We start from the raw sequence: 25,585 nt of genomic DNA, 5'->3' as shown, positions 1-25,585 counted from the left end.
ACTCCTGAAAGGGGGATGTAGTCTGGAAAGGTTGAGAGCCACTCCTTTAAGGCAGGCTACCGGCCCAGTACAGCCCTGGACCCAGGCTTTCTAGGGGTTGCCATTCCAAGAGGGACAATATGAAATGGTAGGCCAGAACAAGGAATGTTGGGGAAGGAGACAGGGATATGCATATGCTCCCTGTCCTCATAAGGGGTGAGGAGGGAAAAAGACTGGCTGTGAAACTGCCCCCCAGATGCCAATTAGTACTAGCTGCAGGGTGATTTTTTTTGCTTTGTATGACATAAGGATCTGTTCTTTAGGAATTGGAATGAGGATCTGCCACTGGCCTGCTGAGTGATCTTGGGCCAGTCACTTCCCCTCTCTGTGCCTCAGCTTATCCTCATTTTACTGATACTGCCCTCCTTTGAAATGCATTTTGAGACCTCTGGATGAAAAGCACTAGAGTATTATTATTAATGTACATGGATTGAGTAGGACATAATCTATTCCGCTTTTTGTAACAAAGAAGACAACCATGGTTGAAGAGATACCTACCCTCAACTTGAACATCCAAATCATCGCTGCTTTTAATCTTCCCGTTTGCCTGCACAGAGCACTTATAGCTTCCCGAATCTGCAAATCGAGCTGGAAATATTTTGTAATGTGCTCTGTCTTGCTCCGATGTGGTATTATACAGAAGACTGTCATCCTTGTAAAATAAAAAAGCGTGCTGCATCCAGAAACTGGTGCTTTTGCTAATGTCCACAATACAGGTGAGTTCAATTGACATTCCATTCTTCACCTTTTGGGATGGCACAGTGAGTTCAACGTTGTTGATGGTAATAACTTGATAGGGAACGGAGGGAAAAAGTCACATTTAGTTTCAATTTATCCAAAGCAGTGTTGTTCTCTGAAGTTGCTACATAATGCTCATTGCAGTTGCTAAAGGCTGAGAGCTCTGTGAGACAGGCACGGTCCTACTTTCTGGCCCTGAGCCTGCAATTAAATCCACCAAATAGACTCCCACTGAAGCGTTCGGGGCTTCAAGCAGATGAAAAGATGCATGTGATTGCAGAATCAGAGTCTATATTTGTATCATGCCTTGAACTATGAAGCCCGGATTGGATATGTCGGTGCTACCCCAATACAAATACAATATAATTCCAGTTATCGGAATTCCCTTTTTTCAAAATCCTCATTATTTGAATCCACAGTGTTCGCCCCATGTAGCCCCATGCTAGTTAATAGCACTTCTGTTTATCTGGATCCTGGTTATCTAAAACTTTTGGATGTCCACCAGGCTTTTAGGATAACTGGGATTATACTGTAGTATTTTAGCCCACCTCTCAATCCTGTTGTTTAAGGATTTTTGTGGTTGATACTCAAGGCTCCCCTCCCATCTAGAAAAAGTTTTCATTTTCAAGCAACACATCTGTACAACGAAGTGATTTTTTTTTTAATTACAAGATGAAATGGAGAGCAGGGAGGGGGAAATGCAATTTTGAGCACATTTGCCTTTTGCTGTGAATATTTTGCAAAGCCCTAGCTTTAACATACTGCTCAGATTCCTGTCCACACTGGTCAGAGGAACCACCTAGGAACCATTCTGGCACCAATTGTGTTTTAACACAGTTGTTGTCACTACAGTTTGAAAAGTCATGTGGCCTAAATACAACCCATGCTGGCCCACCTGTTGAATCCTCAGAGTTAATTCAGCACTCCAGGATATCCCACCTCCTAGTGGGTGGGATTTCCTGAAATTCTGTTTCAACTTGGGGAAGCAGGTCAGCCTGCCACAGATTCTAATAATGCCTAAATAAAGAGAATGCTCTTTCGTATCAGTTATAGTTAAAAAAGGCAAGATCAGGTGGGATCCACCCCTATGCAAAGAGTCACAGCAAGGTCTCTATGCACCATTTAAGTCCTACCTGAATGGTGCATAAACTTGTGCTGGTGCTCTGCTCTGGAGTGAATTATTCTCAGGCAGAGAACAAAAGTGAAGACTATAGGCAGTGCGAAGCAAAGATGGGAGAGAAAAGAAAAGAAATGAGAAAAAGAAACAGCAAGAAAAGAAATGTGGTGACTAAAGAAGTTCGGGGCACAGTGCATAAGGGGTTAGTATGAAATATTTCAGAGCTTTGTCTGCCCTGTTGAGCTAAAGGGAAATTTTGCTATTTATTTCAAACAAGAGCAGGACTGGGCCCTTTGCATCCAACCTCTGTATTCACAGCAAAGTGAAACACCAAACTTTTCAAACACCTTTTTTTCCTCTGTCCATAGTGTCATCTCAAGTGCTACCCTCTTAAAGAGGAGAAAGAGGTGAGGTTAAGAGAACAGGGAATTCTTCACCCCAAAAAACAGTTGTTTCCCCCTGAAGTTCATTGTAGCCTTCCTGGGCTGCCATGAACTACTCATCTCCAATTTCCAGAGACAGCTGTTCTCCTAGAAACTTGACCACAGGAAAATCTTTCCTGAGGTCACTGAATTTTAGATATTGGGGAAAACTAGACATTTTAAATCACATTTGTGTATCCCTTCAAACATACATACACACACTCGAACTTGGGGAGCTTAGATGAAATGGAACTTAGTTGCAAACACCTCTTGATTGGGATTTGCAGAACAAAACCCCCAATGGATGGGGTTTTGCAAAAGGAAAACCCAGTTTGCTTGACCCAGCTCTACTGAATTTCCATTCTCTCTGCAGTAGGATGAGAAATGTGTGTACTAGAACTGGGAGGATAGAGACAGCTAAATGGGCCTGCAGCTCATAGGTGCCAACTCCGTGGGTCCTCCAGAGCTAGAGCACCCACGGGAAAAATCAATGGGTCCTCTGCACCCACCGGCAGCCAAGCTCCTCTCACCCCCCGCCCCACCTCCTCCTCCCCCGAGCGTGCCATGTCCCCACTCCTTTGCCTACCTCCCAGCACTTCCTGCCTGGCCGCCACCAAACAGCTGTTTGGCAGCATTAGCATGCTCTGGGAGGGAGGGGGAGGAGCAGGAATGTGGCGCACTCAGGGGAGGAGGCAGGGAAGAGGCAGGGGTGGGGATTTGGGGAAGGAGTTGGAATAGGGATAGGGAGGGGGTGGAGTTGGGGCGGGGACTTTGGGGCAGGGGTGGAGTGGGGGTGGGGCCGGGGGCAGAGTGGGTTCAAGCGCCCAAGGGAAAGAGGGAAAGTCGGCGCCTATGCTGCAGCTGACTTGTTCTGGTCTGCTTATCTCTCATGATTCATTGTTTCCAAGTCCGCTAGCAAGGGAGTTTCAGCAAGAGAGGAAAAGCCAACCATTATACTTATCTGGGTAAATGGAAAATTGCAGAGCAGCCCAATGTGCTGCTGTATCTAACCCTGTAGGCCTTGGACCAAATTGATCGCTGGAGTAATTTAGCAGAAGTCCCAGGAGTTATTGCAGGTTCTTTCATCTGCTTTACCTGGCTGCATGATAAAAGATACACAGTGACTGGAGACACAGTTGAAGCGTTGGCTATATTTTCTGTACTGCCATTTGAGGCTGGTCTTTCAGGAAAGGGAAGATAAATAAAGCCTGATCTTCCAACTTTTGCTCCTGTGGGTAGTCCTGACCCTACATGAGTGGCTCCACTGATTTCAGTGAGATGATTTTCACAGGTAAGGACAACTTGTGTGAGTAAATCTATAGAATCAGGCCCATCATTACAGCCAGCTAAATATAGTTTTATTTCTGAATGTATATTATTGTTTAGGGTTTTTTAACATGAATGTCGGATTCAGTATAATTTTTCAGGGAGCTTTTTCAAGATCAAAAGCTCTGAATTTTAGGGAGACTCTGTGAAATTCTATACTTTTACTTTGTCCTCTCAGATAACGGTTACTCAGTGCTCCCATTCTGCAAACCCGTCTGCACTTGAGTAACCTTACACATCTGAGCAGGCCAATAGCACTCAATGGGACTACTCACGTGAATAAATTTAGGCCAGTTCTACACTAAAAATGTTAGGTCAACCCAGCTACATCACTCAAGGATGTGGAAAGTCTGCACTCCCAAGTGACATCGGTAAGCCAACCTAGCCCCCGTTGTAGACAGTGCTAGAGTGATGGAAGAATTCTTCCACTGACTTAGCTGCCACCTGTTGGGGAGGTGGATTAACTACAGTGACAGGAGAACCTGGTCGCAGGAGTGGGCTCCAGTACTCCTCTCGTTGCTGTAGTGAGTTTCTACACTGAAGCACTATATAGGCAAGTGGACGTGTATTGTCCATGTTACTCAAATTGTCCTGAGCTGTTGAACTTCTAACTGTCCAAACATTGGGCTTTACTTACCCAAGTTGGGAGAAATTATGGTCCTTATATAGAGTTAAGGTGTGTCACTCAGAAAATCCCATTATACATGTATATAAAAGGGCAAGACTTGCAGTGACAAAGTCGAGGTCTCTACATAAGGTCAATGGAAGAATTCTTCCATCAATGATGGGCCCGATTCTATAGATTTACTCACACAAGTTGTCCTTACCTGTGAAAATCATCTCACTGAAATCAGTGGGGCCACTCACAGGAGCAAAAGTTGGAAGATCTGGCTTTATCTATCTTCCCTTCCCTGAAAGACCAGCCACAAACGCATACGGCCAATTCTTCAACTGTGTCTCTTTTATCACATAGCCACGTAAAGCAGCAACACGGTCAAGTGTCTCATTTTCCAGAGTTTTGTTAGTTGATGTCACAATATTCAGATTTAAATGTAGGTCTCTTTCTTGGTGAATAGCAAAGGAACAGTTAAAACCCATCATTGCAAGATAGTTTTCCCCAATTATTTCTCTTTCATTTTTTTCATGCAGGAAATAATTACAGTTTCTCACACAATTTCCGAGTTTTCTGGTGGCCCAAATAGGACTAAGGAGCTCATGACTGAGGATTCAATCTGCTTCCATATCTCACAAGCCTCAATCAGGCAAACTCTGCATAGCTCATCTCCCCCTGTTTTATATTAGGTCTGCTATTATGTTAAACTCTTATGCACTCCAGCGTGGCAAAAATGTTCTAGTAAATACTGCTTTTTAAAATGTACAAATTGAGGGCCTGATCCTGAAACCCTTGCGTAGCCAAATCTCCCGCTGCTGTACACAAGCCTCTGCTTAGGAACAGTCGAGGTCCAGAATACTGCAGAGAAATAACGCACGTCAGAACTACAATTAATCAGGGAAAACTGCATAGTAGCTGCACGCAATGGGTCAAATTAATCCTTGGTGTAACTCTACTGACTTCAATGGGATTATATCAAGATTGATTCTCACCCATTCTGACTTCAATGACACTTGAGCATGTGTTTCAAGGGATTTAAAGTTAAGCACTTGCTTATGGATTTTGCTGACTCAAACCCCTTTGGACCATATGGTACTATGATTTTTTAAGCAGAACTCCCCATTAAAAGAAGGGTAAATAAGAACAGCAGAATCTGGCCCTGTAAATATATCTTTGTTATTAATAAATATACTCTTGCCTCTTAATATGAAAAATTCCATCCAGATCCATTGGATCATTGTTACAATTTTCCAACAGATGGCAAGGTAATACCAGACCAGTTTTTTTTTTTAAATGGCATCGAAGTATTTATTTAATACAGAAATATTTATTCCTTTATCACCTCAAAAATTATACATTATTAGCTGGTTTCAGAGTCTCAGCCGTGTTAGTCTGTATCCATAAAAAGAACAGGAGGACTTGTGGAACCTTAGAGTCTAACAAATTTATTTGGGCATAAGCTTTCGTGAGCTACAGCTCACTTGATGCATCCGATGAAGTGAGCTGTAGCTCATGAAAGCTTATGCTCTAATAAATTGGTTAGTCTCTAAAGTGCCACAAGTCCTCCCTTTCTTTTTACATTATTAGCTATAAGTCTCATTCATGTAGCTATAAACAAGTCAAGGAAAACAAGTTTATGGGCTTTGTTTGCTTTCGCTCGTCCTAAAATTAACGGCTGGTGGCTACACCCAGATTGCTCAGAATTTAAATTACCAATTAGCTAGAGGGAGCTCCTGAGAACCCTTGTTCACATTCAACCACCAAAGTGAAAGATGCGGTGGGACAGTTTCCCTGCCTCTGGTGGAGTTGCCCCCTCCCTGTTTACTTGTAAATCCTCCTAGCCAGAAATAGCTTTGCCTTGGCATTCATGAAAAGGCCTCTGAAATTTTTTTTGTATTCGAATGCTTATTTCCCAGCATAAGGGAGGGAGAATGGGGAAAAGGAAATCACTTGCTTCGCCCTAGTTTCAAAAGGACAGTGTTTCAACATCATGCTGAACTTTCAGTACTCTCTGGATATTTTGCAGAACAAAGGGTAAATACATCCAGCAAATTCCCTTAATTTACATCTACCAAATGGTCTCTCCTCCCTTCTGGGTTATGGGGACAAGACAGCGGCTTTGTTTAAATATGACAGCACTAGTAACTAGATTCCCCATTCCATCCCTTCTTTTGTGAACCCTGTCTAATGAGATTTACTGGGGGGAGGAAAGGAAAAAATATTGGCTGCACACTGCTGATTGAAACACAGTTTGCAGGAGCAAACACTGTCCACCAGGGTCCTTTTTGCCAATATTTTGGGTTAAAGACTAAATGAAGATGTTTGAAAACTTTGTATATTGCACATCACCAACATTGTTTACTCACATTGAACATTTATCATTGCAATATGGAATCTTAAATAATAACTAATCCTACAAAAACCCCCACTGACTTCAGTGGAGTCAGGATTTTACCCAAGATGTCTGGACGGGATTCTGTTTCTAACTGACCATCCATGCACATTTTCTGGCATTTTTTAAACAAAAGTGGACTTCAAGTTAAATCATTTTACATGGGTCAAATTCTGCTCTCGAGTTATACCCCTGCAAATCCAGAGTAACTCCACCGTGGATCCACACCACAGTAACTGAGACCAGAGCAGAATTAAGTCTTTGGCATATCAAGAATTTTAGAAGAAAGGGCACAACTCACCACTGTCTTGAGCTTTTAGACTTGGACCTGGAAAAGTGAGAAGAAATGTTATATTCAAAGCTTAAAGACTGAGCTTAAGGACAAAATGCAAAAAATTGGAAATTCTTCATGACAGAGAATTCTGAAAAATGTTTGTTTCAGGTTGATCAAAACATACATACTAGGACAACGTAAAAAAATGCATGCAAATATTTAAACAGTGAACTTACAGTGTAAGAGAATCACCAGCACAGCGAAATACATCTTGTCGTTGGAGAGCAGTCACCTAGTTACAGAATAGAATGATCATCAGCTCTGGTTGGTTATGCCTTGCAGTCCTAAAGCATCACAGAAGTTTTGATTTTTGGAAAGAAACCAATAATGCAACTTTGCTATGAAAAGCTGTAGGTTTTTCCAGAACTTCGGCAGAAACTGGCTAGATATTGGTCAAGTAATCGTTCTCATTACTGGAAAGTGGAAGTGGCAAACAATGAGAATCTATCTGCTGCTAACAGGCAGATTACTGCTCAGGAAGTGACTGGTCTTTTCCTGAGAGACCCACTGAACTCAATTGCTTTGTTTAGTTTCTGAAGGTGTATTAAAAAACAAGAAGTCCCAGTGACATTTATCCTGAGACTCCTGTCATACATATATTTTGAAGTCATGCTTAACCATTTAAAATCAGAATTACATTTACTGTTGGCTCTCGCTGGATTCCCAGTAGACTATTCCTCTTCCTCCTGGCACTGAAAACCCTTTCAGAGCGGATTTAGATATGTAGCATAACTATGTGTTTGTCCCACTATGGCTGCTCACAAGGGCTGCTTTGCTGCACTCTCTATGGGACTGAAATTTCTATTGTGATGCATTGGCTCCACTGTAGGTACTGTGGCAAGTTAAATTCATTTAAGCAGATATAGTGGTACAACCCCTAGAGCAATGAGATCCTAATGCAGGGGCCTCGATCTGCTACCATTGTGCATATAAAAATTAATGTGTACTAATGTTTTTTATCTCGTATATTTAAAACTGTGTAAAATATACACACTCATAAAACCCAAATCCACACAGTTGTCTGGTTCTGGGATCTGTCTCCTATTAGAAATTTGAGCCAGCGTTGGCAATAATGCTCATAGGTCAAATTTCAGAACCATAGCTAAATTTTCCAAAAGTTTGAGGCTGTTTGAATCTGGGAATTTGGTTGGAAGTTTTGTGAACCTTCTCTAGGGTAAGGTTAAGGTGCACAAGGATCAATTTGTGATTGATTATTTATTTATTTATTCATTTTGCATCGAAATCTGCAGTTTCTAGACATGAAAACAAAGTTGAAGTTTGTGATTTTGGCCACGTTTCATTTTGAGCCTCAAGCACTGAAATTAAAACTCAGTGGGGTGCGAACTAGAGAGGGACTGAGTGCAAAGTGAAGGTAAAATGGGTGTAAAATGCTACCATTCAGTTGAGTCCAGATTTCATCCCAGAAGTACAGAAGACAGTAACTGTGTAACAGGCTCAGGTGGGAGTTGCAGTGGGTTTTTTTGTTTGTTTTGAAACAAGTCACTTTATTGGATGTAAGGTGTTACAAACACAAAGAAACAAAGGTGTGATTTTTGGTACAGAATGACATTATCCAACAGTAGATGCATGCACTGCTGGGCAGCAAGCTAGGAGACCTACTTGACAGGTCCCTAGATTTTACCATGAGTCTCATGATCAATAGGGTTCTTCTTCAAGCCCAGTTACTGTAGTTAAGTCAACATGTAGAGCACTTGGCTTTCCTTTTATACAGATGGGCAAGTCTTCATGGTTCGGGAGAAAAGTGAACCCTTAAAGCCTCAGAAATCAGAATGCAAAGAAAACCTTGTGTTTAGTCTTAAAAGCTCATGATTTTTTAGACCTGATTCATGACTTTTGAACAGTCAGAGCTGGTAACACTGGAGACGGTGCCAAAACAAAGGTGGGAGAAGGGCACAAAGAGAGGTGGAGTGGAAGGCACAGCAAAGTCAGGTGAGGGTGGAGTAGAGAGAAATGGTTTCCCTTAGCTCTTTTCTGCCTCTCTTGTTTTTTTTATTTTTAAACTATGTAACACTTTGCAGAAGTGGCAGATCTGAGTATGGATTTGAATTAAGAGATCTGAAAGTTCAGACCTTGTCTTTGCAATGGAGTCAGAGATTCTGAGAGGATATTATACTGAGTAGTCAGCAGAGCCCATGGAAAAAGTTACTGCAGCTCAAACAAACATGCACTGACTCTGGCCAGAGGTCGGGGGGAAAAAAAAAAAACTGAACAACTTGGCAGTATGCATAAACAAATAGAAGGGGATTCATTAACTCCATCACCAGCCTCAGTTATGGTTCTTCAGACCCCGTTAACCCTTCTTGTGGCCTAAGATTTGCAAACATACATGTGGAAAGTAACATGTAGTGGTTGTTTTTTATGCCCATTAACCCACGTCCAATAGAAAATATTCCATTGCAGCAACTCAGGCTTTGTTCTAATTCTGTTTTGGCAAAATAGGAATAAAAGAGTAGCTGGCAAAGCAGAACTCAGGAAAACAGCATACGTCACTGATGGCTGGGGTTCGCCAGAGTTTGGTTTATAGATTTTGTCACAGTCTCATTTTACGGCCTTTATACATATGTATGTACATATAATATGCGCGCACACACACACACACTCTCCTGGTCCATAGCATGTCTGCAAATATATAAGAAATTATTATGCTATAAACACACACAGTAAAAACTAAGGAAGGATTTCCGGATGTGGCTAAATAATAATAGCAAACCTCCCCAACCCCCCCCCCCAAAACAAACAAACAAACAAACAAAAAACAAACAAACCTCCACTCTCTCTCACACACACACTTTGGCCATAACTTTACCATTTTCCTCCATAAAAAATGTTTCCCATTACTAGGCCAAATCCTAAAGTTTTTACTAAGAATATAGAGAGAGATTATTCACACACACATATAGAACTAGATGATGCATTACACACACACAGTCAGACATATTTTCACCCATAATCGTATATATAGTCCTAAGACATGACTATGTAACAAATTGCAATGCAAATACCAGTCAGCACTAACCATCAATGACATATGCAGGTTCCTCTCTTCTGCATTGCCAGCTCGTCCCCCCAATCCACCCCCCTCTCCCTCATAAAATTAGGGGAAAGCTTAAACTGATGTGGAATTTTCTCTCTGGAACTCAGTTTATTGCATATTACAAAACAGCCACTTGTGACTGATAGATAATCTACATACATCTCAGTTTTAAGGTTATAGGTTTTCCCATAACTTTTTTTAATGGTAAAGGGAAGGGTGAATTTTTAATGGAAAAAAATGTCCAGTTTATGGTGAATTAGACTAAGTAAAAGCTGAGTAAGGACTTCAGGATCTGACCCATTATTATTGTTTGTTACTGTTATGCAGGACACAGAAAGGAGATGTAATATTTTGCTCAGTTTTTAAATAAACTAATATATGAGTATCTCAAAAAGTATGCAAAATTTCTTTAGGAACTTGGTCCTTATAGGTTAGTATCAGACCTTTATTCTACTGTTGGACTGTAGCAAAGCCAAGAGGGAGAGGTACTGGAACCTAGCTGTTCTCTAAAAGCCTATGAAAAAGTAATCAAGGCAAAATACAAAGAGAGTCATTCAGCTTCAGTCCAGATGACAAGGGCAGAGAGTGCGGTCACTCACAGACAACATTTTTCAACAGGATGAGTAATCTGTTGGCAGTCTTTTGATTTATACAGGACTTGCCAGGCCTTTATCAAACTATTGCACTAACAAATGATGCTCAGCCTAATTCTAGTCAATACCTGATGCTTCAAAGGACAGTTATACAGGGACTATCATGTATTATATGTAGTTTGTACAGCACTTAGCACAATGGCCTTTAGTCCTTCCATAATATAAATGTTAAGTAATAACACCACCATGTGTACAGTTTATACCATGCAGCATGAGATCTGATTCACTGTACTGTTATCCCAGCTTGCCTCACTGCAGCATTATCCACAAAAATATTCATTCATTGTTTTAGGCCAGTTAATTTTTTTTATTGACTCATCAAATATTTTAAGTGTGATTCAAAAGACCTTCAAACTTTGCAGTTCTTGTAAATACCTGAATTATTATTGTATCTTTCATGGAAAGTCCTAATCAGAACAGAGAAACCCACAATAATCACTGTAAAATAGTCACAACCGGCATTCCTCTACCATTCATCATTTCTCTTATCCCAGCTGCACAAATAATCTCTGTCCCCCAAGCAGCATTCTAGGCAGAGCACAAGTGGACTTCAGCAATCCAATGACAGCACTTCTCAAAAGATGGCTTGCAACCTCTGGGTGCATGAAGGACAAGCCACAGGGAAGGGAGCATGGCCAGAGCTCTCAATTGTTCTCTAGAGTCACAGATTTCTTTTAGAAAGAAAGGAAGGGCTTGTCTACAGAGGGATATTTACCTCATTTCTATACCAATATAATTATCCCACTATAGTTACAGCACTATAACTGCCCTTATGGACATTCTTATTTGGAATAACAGTCAGTATACTTATACCGGTATAGTAATGCCAGTAAATTTCCCTGTGTAGACAAGCCCTTAGTCTCTCTAGCAGTTATGATGGCAAAGAAAACCTTACAAACATGAGGCAAATGTAACCAAGGCAACAATGTTTGCCTGCGTTTGCAGAGAGCCTGAAACAATATCGCTGAGATGCACACTGAGTCTTGTCAGCATTGTTAGCTATTTCATTGCTCATCAAAGCGTGTAAAGAAGAAGTAGAAGTATCATATTATGACAAGCTACACAATCTACTCCAAGTGTCTGCTAATTCTGAATAGGCCTTTGAGAAATCATGGCACTGTTAAAGAGAGATGGATTGGTTTCATTTTCTTGAAAGGGATGGAGGGGTGTCAGCTTTAAAAAGTTTGAGAACTACTGCATTAGGACAACCCTATCTGCAAATAACCTCTAAAAACCAAACAGCTCTGTTGTTGGCTCCACAAACAAACAGCTCTTCAGGCTCCATAAGCAAATTTAGTAAATGATGCAACTACACCCTGATGAGACTTCTGCAAGTAACACAGATTTACGAACATTTTGTTTATGCTATAAAAATTCTTCCTCTTTCTCTTGCTCATTGGAGGTAACATATGGGACATTAGTACAGTTTACCACTCCTGGCAAACTGCATTAGACCACTAAGGACTGTGACAAAGCTCTGTCCTAGTCTCCATGGGTCCCGCGTTTCCTGGCAGATTTCGCTAGCCACGGAGGCTCACTGTGACCCTCCATGTAGCCCTTCTCTCTCTAGAGGCAAGGGTCACAGCCTACTGAGCCATTTTCATCATAAGCCCTCAAGGGAGGTGAGGAGAAGCTACCCTCCCTTGCACAGTCTCTGTTGTCTCCCAGTCTCAGTGATTAATCGGGGGGGGGGGGCAAAGAGGGGAGCCCAGGCCCGCCCTCTACTCCAGGCTCCAGCCCAGGGACCCTAATAGTATCAGCTATGGTAGCAGACTTTTTAGAAACTGGATGCATACAATTCCCTCAGCTACTTCCCCACAGCAGGCCCCACTTCCTCAAAATCCACTTCACCCTTACCTCAGGGCCTCCTTCCTTATGCCGGATATTGTTTGTACTACTCAGTCTCTCCAACAGCACAACTTCCTCCTACAGCTCCTGACACACACGCCCACCTGACTAACTGGGAGGCTTTTAACTAGTTTCAGCCAGCCCCTGATTGGCTTCAGTTGTCCCAATCAACATAGCTGTCCTCCCTGCCTTCTGGAAAGATCTTAATTGGCCCCAGGTGTCTTAATTGACCTGGAGCAGCTGCCATTTGCTTATTCTGGTAACAGGGATTTGTTTAGCTTGTGGCTAATATATCTGTCTCCCATTACTTTACTATAGCCATCTGGCCTTGCCCCGTCACAGGACATATAAATATTCATTCAATTTTTCCTGGTGTCAGGAACAATCAAGAACACCTGCACACATTTTAGACTTGCTATTTCCCTAAGAGGTCACCTGCCCTGCATCAGGCCAGGAAAATGAGAGGTTAAGGCAAAATTCATATTTCATTCTACAACATACTGAGTCTCTCTTATCTGGCCCTACCCCTTGTATCTTTGGATTGATTTACACTAGCCATTTTTTCTGTAGTTTCCCACCATGGCTATTACTGCTGCCACTCCTTGGATGATAGCAACTATGGGAGCATTAGTGTGGAACAGCTGCTGGCATTTTAACCACCATTTCATCTGACTCTCCTCAGAGCAGGTATAAATAACCCCGTGGTAGCTGCGGGCAACATGGCTACAACTCGCGCTCACATCGTTGCTACAAGTGGTGGAAATACAGCAGGAATAGCAATGGGGGAATTTTCATTAAAGGAATTCTAGAGCAACCAAGGTCTTTCTGTGCTGGGTATTTATGCCAAGGTTTCTTCAGAACTGAAATCAACTTGCCTTGCTTCCTGCTTGTGAAAGTTCTGTCCTCTGGCATTCTTGACTGCGGTATGTGTGGTTTTTAGAAGAAAGTGCTGCATAAAAGGAATTCTTTTTTAAAGTTAGGCTAACATTAAAAAGAAAATAATGACATTTTCTCAGCCCTGGCCAGTTCAGTTTGTGCAACTGAAATTTACCAGGTGGGGTACAAGGGCATTCCATGTGCAATGTCCATAATATTCCCTTCCTCAGTACATCAGTACATTTTTAAACCAATCCACTTTTGCTCTGAGGTCAGCAGTGGGAGCCGGGAACTCCTGAGCTCTAACCTGATCTCTGACACTGACTCACTGTACAGCCTTCATCAAGTCAATTAGGCTTTAATTTTCAAAAGCAACTAGTGATTTTGAGTGCCTAAGCTGAGACACATTATGAGGCCTGAATTTCACCAAGCAAGTGCTCAACCCTTTTTGAAAATCAGGCCCCTCCCGAGTTAGGTTCCCCAAAACTGAAACACCCCAAATCACTAGTTACTTTTAAAAATGGAGGCCTTAATCTCTCCATGGCTCAGTTTCTCCCGTCTTTATGATGGGCATGATACATACTTGTTTACCTCCAATGGCACTGTGTGGGTTGATTAGTTAGATCACAGTATCAGTGCTATGTGATATAATCAAGGAAGTATGAAAATGGAGAGGCATGGTTCTCATAAGCTTAATTGTTTACATGAAAACTTCTTTGTTTCTCTTGGGGTCAGTGGGAACTGTTTTCCCCAAGTCAACAGCCTTCAGGTGTAAGCTGTGCTATAGTCCTTGCATAACATACATAAGTGTGGTATTTTGCAACAGGGAAAAGGAAGGAAATACTCATCTATTTAACGATGCATCAATAACATTAGCAAGCCCACAACTAGCTATTTTGCAGAGGAAATGGCATGGTAGCCATAGCAATTAATAACTAGGAAGTAAGCTAGCTTGTTAGCAATGGTATTTATTCTCCTTAACCTGGTTCCCTTGAAATACATTTACAATAAAGCATTGAAAACTTGGCCGGTCTCCAGCAAAAGGTCTCCAGAGCCAGGTAGAGGAAAAGAGGAGGAGGCTGCATGCCAGATGGAGAACAAAGACTGATAAACTTTTGCTATTGATAGCAAAAATAGGAAGGAAGGAGATTTTCCCAGCCCCTTAAAGTAATGCAGCACAGATGTACAAAAGTCTGCACAAACCAACTAGCCTTTCCCACAAGGAGACAAAGGCGGTACATCCTCTTAACAGTAGAGGAGGAAGGAGTTTGAAGAAAGTATGTGTAGGCTAATATAATATAATTAGAGTGGGTCAAAATGACTCTAGGTTCAGACTGAGGTTGGACATCTGGCTTGAGGATGAACCAGGGTTAGAGCTCAGGTTCAGTGTCACCAAAACTTCATAAGTTGTTCTCAGGAGACTTCAGCCCAAAATGGAGGACCTCTCAGAGGATCTAACAATTTCCTGAAAGTTCCACCATTTTGTGAAGCATCCAAATGGCTCTGGGAAAAAAAGACCCCTTCTGGCTCTTGGTCTGGCTCAGAAACAAAAACCACACAGGTGAGTTTGAATCCAGGGATCAGGAGACCAAGGTGTCTTGGGCCCATCTCCAGTTTTAATTAAATTGATCTGAACCCCAATTTAATAGAGTTTCCAGGCACCTCTGGACCTGCGCTGGTGAGTAATATACCTGTGTATTTTCCCACATTCCCTATGGTCTCCATTCTATATACCTTTATCTGGAATGTCTGATGCAGTGTCAAACAAAGCTGATCAGGAAGCCTTTCCTACATGTACCAGAATGAGAATGGAGGCCTAAGAAAGCATCAGAAGAAAAAGTTTCTTCCATACCCAGTATCCATTGTACTTGTGGGCAAGTAGGGTGCGGAAAAGATACTGCGTCCACAGACACCCTGACTTCAAGCATTTCAAACCTAGCTCACTTTCTGAGCCAGGTGGCAAAGTGATCAAAGCCCAGAGCCCAGTAAAATCAATGACCATTGATCTAATGACTATAATGGCCACTGGATCAGTCCTTCTCATTTGGAACCTGCTGATTGTTAATGCTTCTGTTCGCTCTTTCTGCTGGTATTTGCCTAGTTAAATAAGCCACCAGCAACGTCATCTCTTTGAAATGGAGCTTTGCCTGAATAAGGCAATGAAGACATTTTGCCTGAGTAAGGATTAAGTAAATGTTGAACAAGAACTTCAGAATTTTGGCCCACAAATGGTCAGTCTTTTCAGCTGCCCTGTCTCCTATGACAAGCCAAGGAAGCTCAGAGTTCACACCACATTTCAGCCATTTATTTTTACCAGTCCCCCAGCAGGCTAGCATTTACAGTGCAGCACTAGGCAGCCACTAAACCAGCAAGGCACTGTGTTGCTATCAGGATCAACACTTATTTTCTACGCTGAGCACATGACGATCCCAGTGAGCCCCTACCTTGCTCACTCCCTTCCTTCAGTTCTGGGGGGCTGCGCCTCAGGCCTTGACATTTCAGTGCTTTGCCTCTAGTACTATCACACTGCTATGGGAAGGAGCAAATCCAAAGAGGACTTGCAGCCTGCCACCGCTCTGTCAGGCTGTACAACACAATGGATGGGCCGCAACCAGAACCATTCATCTGCACTTTGGTTAGGGAATTGACTAAAATATGATGTGGAGCCAAACCTCCTACTTTGTTTTTGCAAAACAAACCCCCCTGCCCAGCTGTGCCCAGTCTATAATAGACAGGGGTTCTTATTCCACACCTGTTGAAGTCAATGAGAGTTTTGCCACTAACTTTAATAGGCCCAGTGTATATTTGTCTTAGCTTTTAAATTATTTTTAAAATGATTCAATTTCTAACCCACCAATTTCTGATCAGTGTATCCTAATCTGTCTGTTGCCAGCGGTGACCCTTACTACACTCAGACCTTTATTCTAATTTATAGAGTTGTCTGAAATGCAGGATACTTGCGCAGGTTTAGACACATCACAAGGCAATCAGGGAATTAACTGGGTTAGTTCTAGATATTTTTTTCTTTTAAATCCATATTATCTTTTCTGGAGAGTAGGACATTTGAATATTGTATTTACTGTAAAAACTGTCTCTTTACACTTCAGCAGAGTTCAATTTCATTCATTGATTTGAATGTTTATCAAGAACTTAGCCTTTTTGTTAGGGGATGGACATTTCTGCCAGGAGTCTAAAGAGCTCTCTACAACTTATAGCGGTGGTCCCCTAACTGTGGGGCGCAGAGGAATGTTCAGGTGGAGCACTGCGAGGCCTGGGCCAGCTCCCATGGGGCTGGGAGGGAGCACCATTGAGCCCCACTCTGCCCCTAGCCCCAGATGCAGCTCCAGCCCTGTCCTCAACCCCCGGCTGTGGCCCCACTCCCGGCCGTGGCCCCAACTACAGTTCCTGCCCTGACTGTGGCTCTGGCCCTGCCCCTGGTCCCAGCTCCCAACTGTGGCTCCCGGGTAAGTGGGGTCGGGGAGCACCATCGAAAAAGTCTGGGGACATATAGTGAACCGACAGTGCTAAAAATTTGCCTTTCTAAAAATAATGTTACATTTCACAATGGCACCACCTAGTGGAAGATTATCACTAGTAAAATGGAAACAAATTCTGGTCACCACAATACTAATCTCTGCTAAACCAATAATATTTGAAAGCTTTATTTAGAGTTTTTCCTATTATCACTGACATCTTATAGCTCCTCCTTCAAACTGTAACATAAAGTAGAATTGAAAGGGCACTGGATGGGTCAGAAGGGTGCTAATAAGAGCCTTTCACATCAAACAGGTTTCAGAGGAGTAGCCATGTTAGTCTGTACCAGTAAAAACAACAAGGAGTCCTCGTGGCACCTTAGAGATGAACAAATTTATTTAGGAGTGCCTGGGTCACTACAAAAAGTAATTTTCTCTCTGTTGATACTCAGACCTTCTTATCAGCTGTTGGAAATGGCAACGTCAACCTTGATTGCATTGGCCTCATTAGCACTACAAAAGTAATTTTTCCCTCTCTTGATATTCACCCCTTCTTGTCAACTGTTAAGAATAGGCCACTTTCACCTTAATTGAATTGGCCTCGTTAGCACTTGGTAAGGCAACTCGCATTTTTTCATGTGCTGTATATATATACTGCTTACTGTATTTTTCACTCCATGCATCTGATGAAGTGGGTTATAGCCCACGAAAGCTTTTGCCCAAATACATTTGTTAGTCTGTAAGGTGCCACGAGGACTCCTCGTTGTTTTCACATCAAAGTTGTCAGTTCCGATCTAGCTCATGCAGGATGCAGGGGAAAGTCATTATTACCACCTAATATCTGATCAGTGACTGTATGATGGGGGTGTGGTAGTCACCTATTATTGTAATGATTATTTGCATTGCAGAAGCACTCAAAAAGCCCCAAGCAGGATGGGGCTGGACTCTGTACAGACACACAGGAGAGATTGGGTTAAGGCATAAGGCACTATCGTACTTTGCCTAGGGCAACACCTCCAGAGTCATGTGGTTATGTCAGAATCTCAGCTTTCATTTCAAAACTAAATGTTTCTAGCCCTTGTGATTGGGAAGAAAAACTTGAAAACATAAACTGAGTGTATCCAATGCAGCAGCATCTGCCAGAGTCTGAAAACAGGTGGGAACTTTTCCATTAATCTCAATATTTCCAAGATGCACTTGCACAGGTGGGCACTGACAATACCACCCTTACTCATTCATCTTGAATTTCATGAGGGTTTGGATTTAAATCCCTGGATCCAAACTCAGCTCAATGGTTTTAAGCCAAACGCAGAATCGAAAGGGTGAGGTCTAGTTTTCCAGATTCATTTAAGCTGCTGTCCAAGGTGTTAGGTATTTACTTGAGCGTGCAGACAGCCTGAAAACAAAACATCCAGCAGGACTTGCTGCACTGGTCTCCTGCAGAAACAAAGGAGCCAGAGGGAACCTAGCACTGTTACTTATGGCCACTATTTAACCCAGGGGTGGGCAAACTACAGCCCGCAGAGCGCAGCGAGGCTAAGGCAGGCTCCCTGCCTGCCTGCCCTGGCCCTGAACCGCTCCCCAAAGTGGCTGGCACCACGTCCCTGCGGTCCCTGGAGGAGGAGGAAGGCAGAGGGTTCCGCGCACTGCCCTCGCCTGCAGGCTCTGCCCCCTGCAGCTCCCATTGGCCAGGAATGGGAAACCAGAGCCGGTCAAGGTAAGTGGCACCGGGCCGGTGCCCGCACCCCACACTCCTCCTGCTCCCCAACCCTCTGCCCTGAGCCTCCAACCCCCTGCCCTGAGCCCCCTCCCCCACTCTGCACCCTCTCCTGCACCCCAACCCTTTGCCCTGAGCCCCTTCCTGCACACTGCACCCCCTCCCACACTGCACACTCCCTCCCGCACCCCAACCCCCTGCCCCAGCCCTACCTTCATGGCCCTGCATGCCATTTCCCCACCCAGATGTGGCCCTTGGGCCAAAAAGTTTGCCCACCCCTGATTTAACCTCACCTACCAGGGCTTTTGTACTATAGGTGTATGAATATAATTTACAAGCACAACGCAAATACTCCAAAAAAGTTTCCATAAACATTCATTTGAATATTTAAACAAATTCCCTTTTAATGTGTTTGGGTCCCTTTTGTGTTCCTTTTCAGCAGAGATTCAGGTGAACAACTCTACTACCAAAAATATTAATCAGAACACCAAATTCTAAGCAACTGTTGCAAAATATCCATGAAACGGGAACTTAGAGTTAATAATTGTGAGTATTTGCACCAAAAACCAAAACAACCCCTAAGCAGGAAACACTAACATACCATGTGACCTACAGTTCTATTCAAAATAGTTAATTTGAATACTAGCAACGACCCGCTTACAACTAGGAATTACTCAGTAAATAATTTTGTATAACAAATTCAGGAAAAACAGTATCTGTCTGTGGACAATTCTCAAACAGGAAAAGGGGCAAAATATATTGAAAAAATTATTTGTTCTGCCTTTTTGACCCAGCTGCAGTAAGTAAAATAATGGCAGAGCATATTGTAATTTCAAAATTATAAACAGGACCTAGAAACTAGATCAATGTTTAAAATTATAACTACTCAGTTCAAATCAAGGGACCCTGAAGCACAGATGAAACATTCATTTAATTCTGATCATCAGTAGATGGACACACACACACACTCTCCTCAAAGCTTCTAACCGTTCTCCTGTTTTTAAATATATGTGTAAAATCCTAACTTGCTGGTCTCAGCAATAAAATAATCACAGCTGAAAGGTTTTTTTGGGCCTGAATGCTAGGGTAATGGTGCTTGAGAAATCCCCACAAGAGATTTAAGAAATGCTATGTACTTGGTCTCTGTTTACAAATTAGATATGCTCCAAAAATGGAAATAGCCAGAACAAAAACATCTTGGGTTGTTTTGTTTTTTTTAATTAAGCATCTGGATGAAATATCTTCTATTATATGCTTATTTCTTTCCTTGGACTGTACACTCCTGTGATTTTCTTTCTGCTGCATTAGAAAGACAGAACACTCTGGTATGTTGGCTATAGAGTGAATCTTCCTCAAATGCCATCTCGCTGCACAGTACCTGTTCAAGCAAAATTCTGCTTTGATTTTTAAACATATCATCCACTGAGACCAGCACTAAGAACACCAATTGAAAAGTCCCTGCCCTAAGTGCAACCACTTTATAGTGTGATAAATGTAGGTCTGCGTAACACTTCCCAGCTGTCACCAGTCTGGTCACCATAGCCATCCAGAACTTTGTGGGCACAGTGAGGACAGAACCCCAGAATCTCTTGTTCCACAACCACATGCTCCTATCACTTGAGCTAAAGGAGAAACTATCTGTTAGCAATAGAGGCTATTTTTACACAGGAGTCTAAGGGTGTTATGGTCAGGATTGGGGTCCCTAACTCCCTTAGGCCTGGCTACAAGAGAAAGTCGCATCACTATAACTAAAGATGTGATTTTAAACTGATTTCTTACACCAGTGCAACCTCCTATAGGGACACTATTTGTGTTTTAAACCAAATTTATTACAGCTTAGTTTAAATTGATTAGGGATCCATTTTAGATAAACCGAAATAAGCCACTCTTAACTGACATAAGACTTTCCACACAGGGGCTTGCATCAGTTTAAAAAGTGATTCAAGCCAAACCAGTGCAGCTTTCTTATCTAGACAAGGGCTTAGGCGCCTTTGAAAATCTGCCACAGAGCTTGACACACAATTAAGCATCTCTCAATCTATCCAGTAGAGGGCAGTGGCCAACACATCACAAGGACATCCCCATGATTTAACTGGGGATCGGTCCTGCTTTGAGCAGGGAGTTGGACTAGATGACCTCCTGAGGTCCCTTCCAACCCTGATATTCTATGATTCTTTGTCTTTCCAACAATGTTTGTGTTTAATCTTTAATGAAAGATCCCCCTGTACAAGGACTGTCTGCTAGGAACTAAACTTATTTCTAACTTATGGCAAAACGCACCTTTTTGACCCTGCCTCTACCCTTGATACACCACTGTAAATGCCTTTCTGCTACAGCAGCTTTCAGGGCAGTTGTTCACTCATTGCAAAAGTTAATGTTAAAAACTCTTCAGGGCCATGTCTGCCACAATGGCTTCCCTGCAGCCCCAAAACATCTTCCCCCACATCCCCACTGACACACATCCTTTTGGCCACAGCTGTTGGCCCTTCACATTCTCCTTTCGCCACAATTGCCACACACTAACGCAGCACCCAATATCAAGCTCTTGTTTCCTTCCTCCTAGAGTTACAAAGCTGCACTAAACACTTACACCACTGTAAATCAAAAGTAACTCCACTCTAGCCACTGGACTTACACTGCTGTAAGTGGCTGAAGAATGAGACCTGTGACAAAGTTCCTGTTCTACCTTGGTGGGTCTTGCGCTTATTGGCAGATTTGCTCGCCTTGGAGCTTCACGGCAGCCCGCAGCTTGGCCATTTTTCGGAATTCACAGTCCAGGTCGACTCCTCCTGTGTCTGACCAGGAGTTGGGAGGTTTGGGGGGAACCCGGGCCCGCCCTCTACTCCGGGTTCCAGCCCAGGGCCCTGTGGAATGCAGCTGTCTAGAGTGCCTCCTGGAACAGCTGTGCGACAGCTACAATTCCCTGGGCTACTTCCCCATGGCCTCCTCCCAACACCTTCTTTATCCTCACCATAGGACCTTCCTCCTGGTGTCTGATAATGCTTGTACACCTCAGTCCTCCAACAGTCCGCGTTCTCACTCTCAGTGCCTACTGCCTCTTGCTCCCAGCTCCTCACACACACACCACAAACTGAAGTGAGCTCCTTTTTAAAACCCAGGTGCCCTGATTAGTCTGCCTTAATTGATTCTAGCAGCTTCTTGATTGGCTGCAGGTGTTCTAATCAGCCTGTCTTAATTGTCTCCAGAAGGTTCCTGATTGTGCTGGAACCTTCCCTGTTACCTTACCCAGGGAAAAGGGACCTACTTAGCCTGGGGCTAATATATCTGCCTTCTATTACTCTCCTATAGCCATCTGGCCTGACCCTGTCACAGACCCTTTGAAGCCAGGTCTTCCAACAACCTACCCGCAATGAACATTTGCAAATTCTGCTTTTCCATGAAGTGGGAATGCTGCTTTGAGAAGACATTGAGTTCCCCTTACTGAATTTCTGGCTCCCTTCCAGAGATGGTCCCAAACCCTCACCACCAAACATGTTGAACCCCAGATCAAATGGCATGGTTCAGGGTCCATCTCTACCACCATCTCCCTTTAATCTAGAACGGAAGGCAGCAGTGTAAAGGAACTAGGATTTGAAGAAGTAGGACAGATACAGTTCATATATTCATATCTTGCCTCTTTTGGCTCTGGATTTGTAAGATGTTTGTTGATCTTAAAATGACATCAGAGTTCACCCTTTTATAAATTGTGTTTAAAAAAAAACAAGCCCCAAGGTTTATTTCCAAAACACCATTGAGTCAAGGTTACCTTTGTATGTTTGTATCTATTTGGACCGGTTTTCAACTGTAAGGCAGCTAGAACACCACTGACTGATGGGTACCCAAAACATTCATCATTAGCCTTACATTCCAACCAATTATGGCCTCTCATATAACCTGGCCTGTGTAACCAAGACATTGCCAAAATGTTAACTTTTCCCATCTGTGCCTTTGGCATTTATGGTATGTTTTAAGTCGTATCTCAGTGCTGAGGAATGGCACAGAGATACAGAAACACATCATATGTTGTTTCCTTTAAATAGGATTACAGGATTTGTTAGAGTTCTCTCTCTTCATTTTAGGACAACACTATTCGCTTGAACATATGGCCTAGATACAACACTGTCTTACACTGGCACAAAAGTTGCCATCAAGGTCCTGTCCACCCTGTTATCTACCCAATGTTAGCTCCAATTATGGTTAAATATGGTTGTAGCTAATGTGGGTGGGGATGTTTCTGTCTGGCAACCATACTAGCCAAACTCTACTATAGATATGCACCACTCCCAGGTTGTGTTTTAACACTAACACACCCAGCTCTTAGACAAAAATTCACTGATCACACTGGCTGGAAAACCATACTAGAAGCCTCCTAGTAACAATTGTGTTTAAGTGCTTAGGTTGTGCTTAGAACCCAGGCGTCCTGACACCTAAGTCCTTTGCTCTAACCACTGGAAAATATTGTCTCTGCTAGGCAGAATCTGGACTGATTCTAGGAGCACAGAAGCGTTTATGCAAATCTGAGCAGCAACATCCGTAATTTGAACTTCCTCAAATTTCTTGTCACATCCCCATCAAAGAGCCTTTTACCAGCATAACTGCTATTTCCTCTGTTCAATACACTCTTCGTGTTTGTAAGAAAATGCTTAAACTCATGATCATTCCATTCTTCATCCTATCCTGCTGTAAGCCATGGATCTGCTATTTATCAACTGCATCTTATTCCAAAGAGGGACTATTGACTAATTTTGCTCAAGTTCTTCTTCTCTCTTTTAGTTCAATCCACTCAGGAGAGTCAAAAATCCAATGAGAAAGATAGCGGTAAGTTTTCATTTTTTGTTTTATTATATTATTTACACGAACCCTTTAGAAACAAAATTCAGGTCACTGTTAAACAGAATGATTCCGTGTTGTAAAAAATTTTCTCCTTGCTCTCTTTAGTCACACATGGAATGAGATAGTTACGTGAATTTTTTTCCCTTGCTAGATAGACTGTGTGTACATTCAGAAATGCTTAAAGTTTTTAAAACCCGGCTAGAATCGCTGAACAAAATAACACTGTTTCCCTGTACCCTATTTTATATACTGTAGCTGGCTCTAGAAAGGAAAGCAGCGTTGTATAGGAACTAGGATTTGAAATACTAGAAATACTGTGATTTACATGGACTGGAGCTCAGCATTATCCTATGGAAAGAGTTTGCAGACTTTTTTCTACAGTTACATTTATGATGATCCCATGAAAAAAAACCTACATTAACAGAAAGTTGTCAGCCGCTTAAGAATTCCAAAGTCATGGTAGCATAAAGTTAAAGCTGCTCCCACAACCTTAACTCTGCTTGTTTGTGCGTATGTATCATTACAATAGTGTCCATATACATTTTCACATACTATTTCACAACTAATTAAATGATGGATCATGCCCTTTTCCCCATAGCTTTAGATACACTACTTTCATTGCTATAATGATTCAGTAGAGCTTTTTTGGCTTAGATGTTTTATATCTGTTACCTTCTGTGTTCAGGTGTGTGTTTTACTAGGATAGTTAGCAGCCATGTACTGATGACTGAAATGAAAACAGATGGTTCAGCCTTTCCTAGGACATGAGCAGTTAAGTATAGTCTGGGGCTTCCTCCTCCCACAAAAATGTCCATGTCACGGGCAGGAACTTTGGGTGGAGAAGAAGAGTTCTATAAGGATCCCCTTTTGGGGACTGTTCCATGCAGGGACAAACTTTGCCTCATCTCCGCACACCATAGGCAGCTGTTCTGCCCCATACTCCCATGTGGACCCCCAAAGGTTAAAACTCATTGAAGGGCATGAGCCCATTCTCTTCTTTTCCTGACACAAAATCTGAATTTCGGGAAAAGATTTCCTGAGGTCGAAGATTATTAAGCTGTGGAAGGGAAGGAGGAAGCTCATTGCTTGGAACAGTCCAAACTAGTAATTCTAAAATAGGGAGTAATCCCGCACTGTCCAGAAGATGGATTTAGCAGGTCTTTTCCATCTCTAGATACTCTGCTCTGAGCTTCTTGTCATGCTGAGAAGCTACTCAAAGGGGTGTTTGTGAGGATCAGTTAATGGATGTAAAATACTTTGATAATATTTTATGCACACTGCTATTTTTACTCCATCTGAATTTCTACCTTGTACCTAGGAAGGCAGGTGCAGAATTCCCCATAAGGGAGAAAAATCGTTTGTACTTATGGGAGCCGATCTTCCTCCCATTCCAAAACTCTAAGAGACTTCAAGGGGAGCAAGAGCAGGAGGCCTTTACTCCACAGCAACCTTCATAAAGGATCTCTACCCACTTTACAAACATTCAGAAAGGGTTTGATCTTACAAGCCTACTGTGTATGAAATTCCATTGAGGACCTAGTGCATAGAGCCCTTTCAGGCTTGGAACATAAGCCTCACTACAGCCCTGTGCATTAAATGAGCTCTATTAGAGTGAAATGCTCTGTCCAGTGCATTTCTTGTTCTTTTTCATTTGTTAGTAGGTGGCCTTGTTTGTTCCTGATGAGAGTGTTTGTTGGCATCTGCCGTTTACCACTGATAAGCTGCATCATTTTGTAGACGGTTCCTTGTTCACCATGAGCAGCTGAATTCTCTGCTTGTGTTGTCAGATTATCAATATAATTCCATTTGTCTGCTCTCACAAGGCATTTGACCTCCCAGTGTGCCTTGCTATACTGCTCGTGGTATTTGTCCTTTAGCTTCTGGGATTTTGTGTCTAAAACTTTTTTCTTCAGGGCTCGTCTGGTTTCTATGGCATTCCATATGCTGGGTGTAACCCATTCCTTCCTTCTCTTCTGCTTGTAGCCTAGACAGGCTTCACTGCTCTGTTTATAAATTACTGTTACTTTGTCCCACTTCTTGTTGATCTCCTCATCTGGATCAAAAAATTGCTGAACAGGGAGCTACCTAAGGAGGAAGCAAACATCCAGGAGGCAGAAGATGACCTTGATATCAACACAGACACCCCAAC

General features: G+C 42.5%; 1 protein-coding gene across 9 annotated transcripts in view; it reads right to left on the bottom strand.

The window, feature by feature from the left end:
* Positions 1-7,436, bottom strand: part of PECAM1 (platelet and endothelial cell adhesion molecule 1) — a 60,486-nt gene extending 53,050 nt beyond the window's left edge. For 6 of the 9 annotated variants that reach the window (XM_074970656.1, XM_074970655.1, XM_074970654.1 and 3 more), the window contains exons 1-3: positions 7,158-7,435; positions 6,949-6,975; positions 538-828 (exon numbers count right to left, since the gene is read on the bottom strand). In XM_074970656.1, coding sequence (XP_074826757.1) covers positions 538-828; positions 6,949-6,975; positions 7,158-7,191 — 352 coding nt within the window. In that variant the 5' untranslated portion in view covers positions 7,192-7,435. Of the gene's footprint in view, positions 1-537; positions 829-6,948; positions 6,976-7,157 lie in introns of all 9 variants that reach the window. The other 3 variants (XM_074970653.1, XM_074970651.1, XM_074970650.1) reach the window with 1 other exon arrangement.
* Positions 7,437-25,585: the final 18,149 nt, after the last annotated feature.

This window comes from Natator depressus, chromosome 14, assembly GCF_965152275.1.
Source record: "Natator depressus isolate rNatDep1 chromosome 14, rNatDep2.hap1, whole genome shotgun sequence".
In the NCBI taxonomy this organism is placed as follows: domain Eukaryota; kingdom Metazoa; phylum Chordata; order Testudines; family Cheloniidae; genus Natator; species Natator depressus.
Note: the sequence above shows the minus strand (reverse complement) of the source record. Positions and strands in the feature narration are given on the sequence as shown.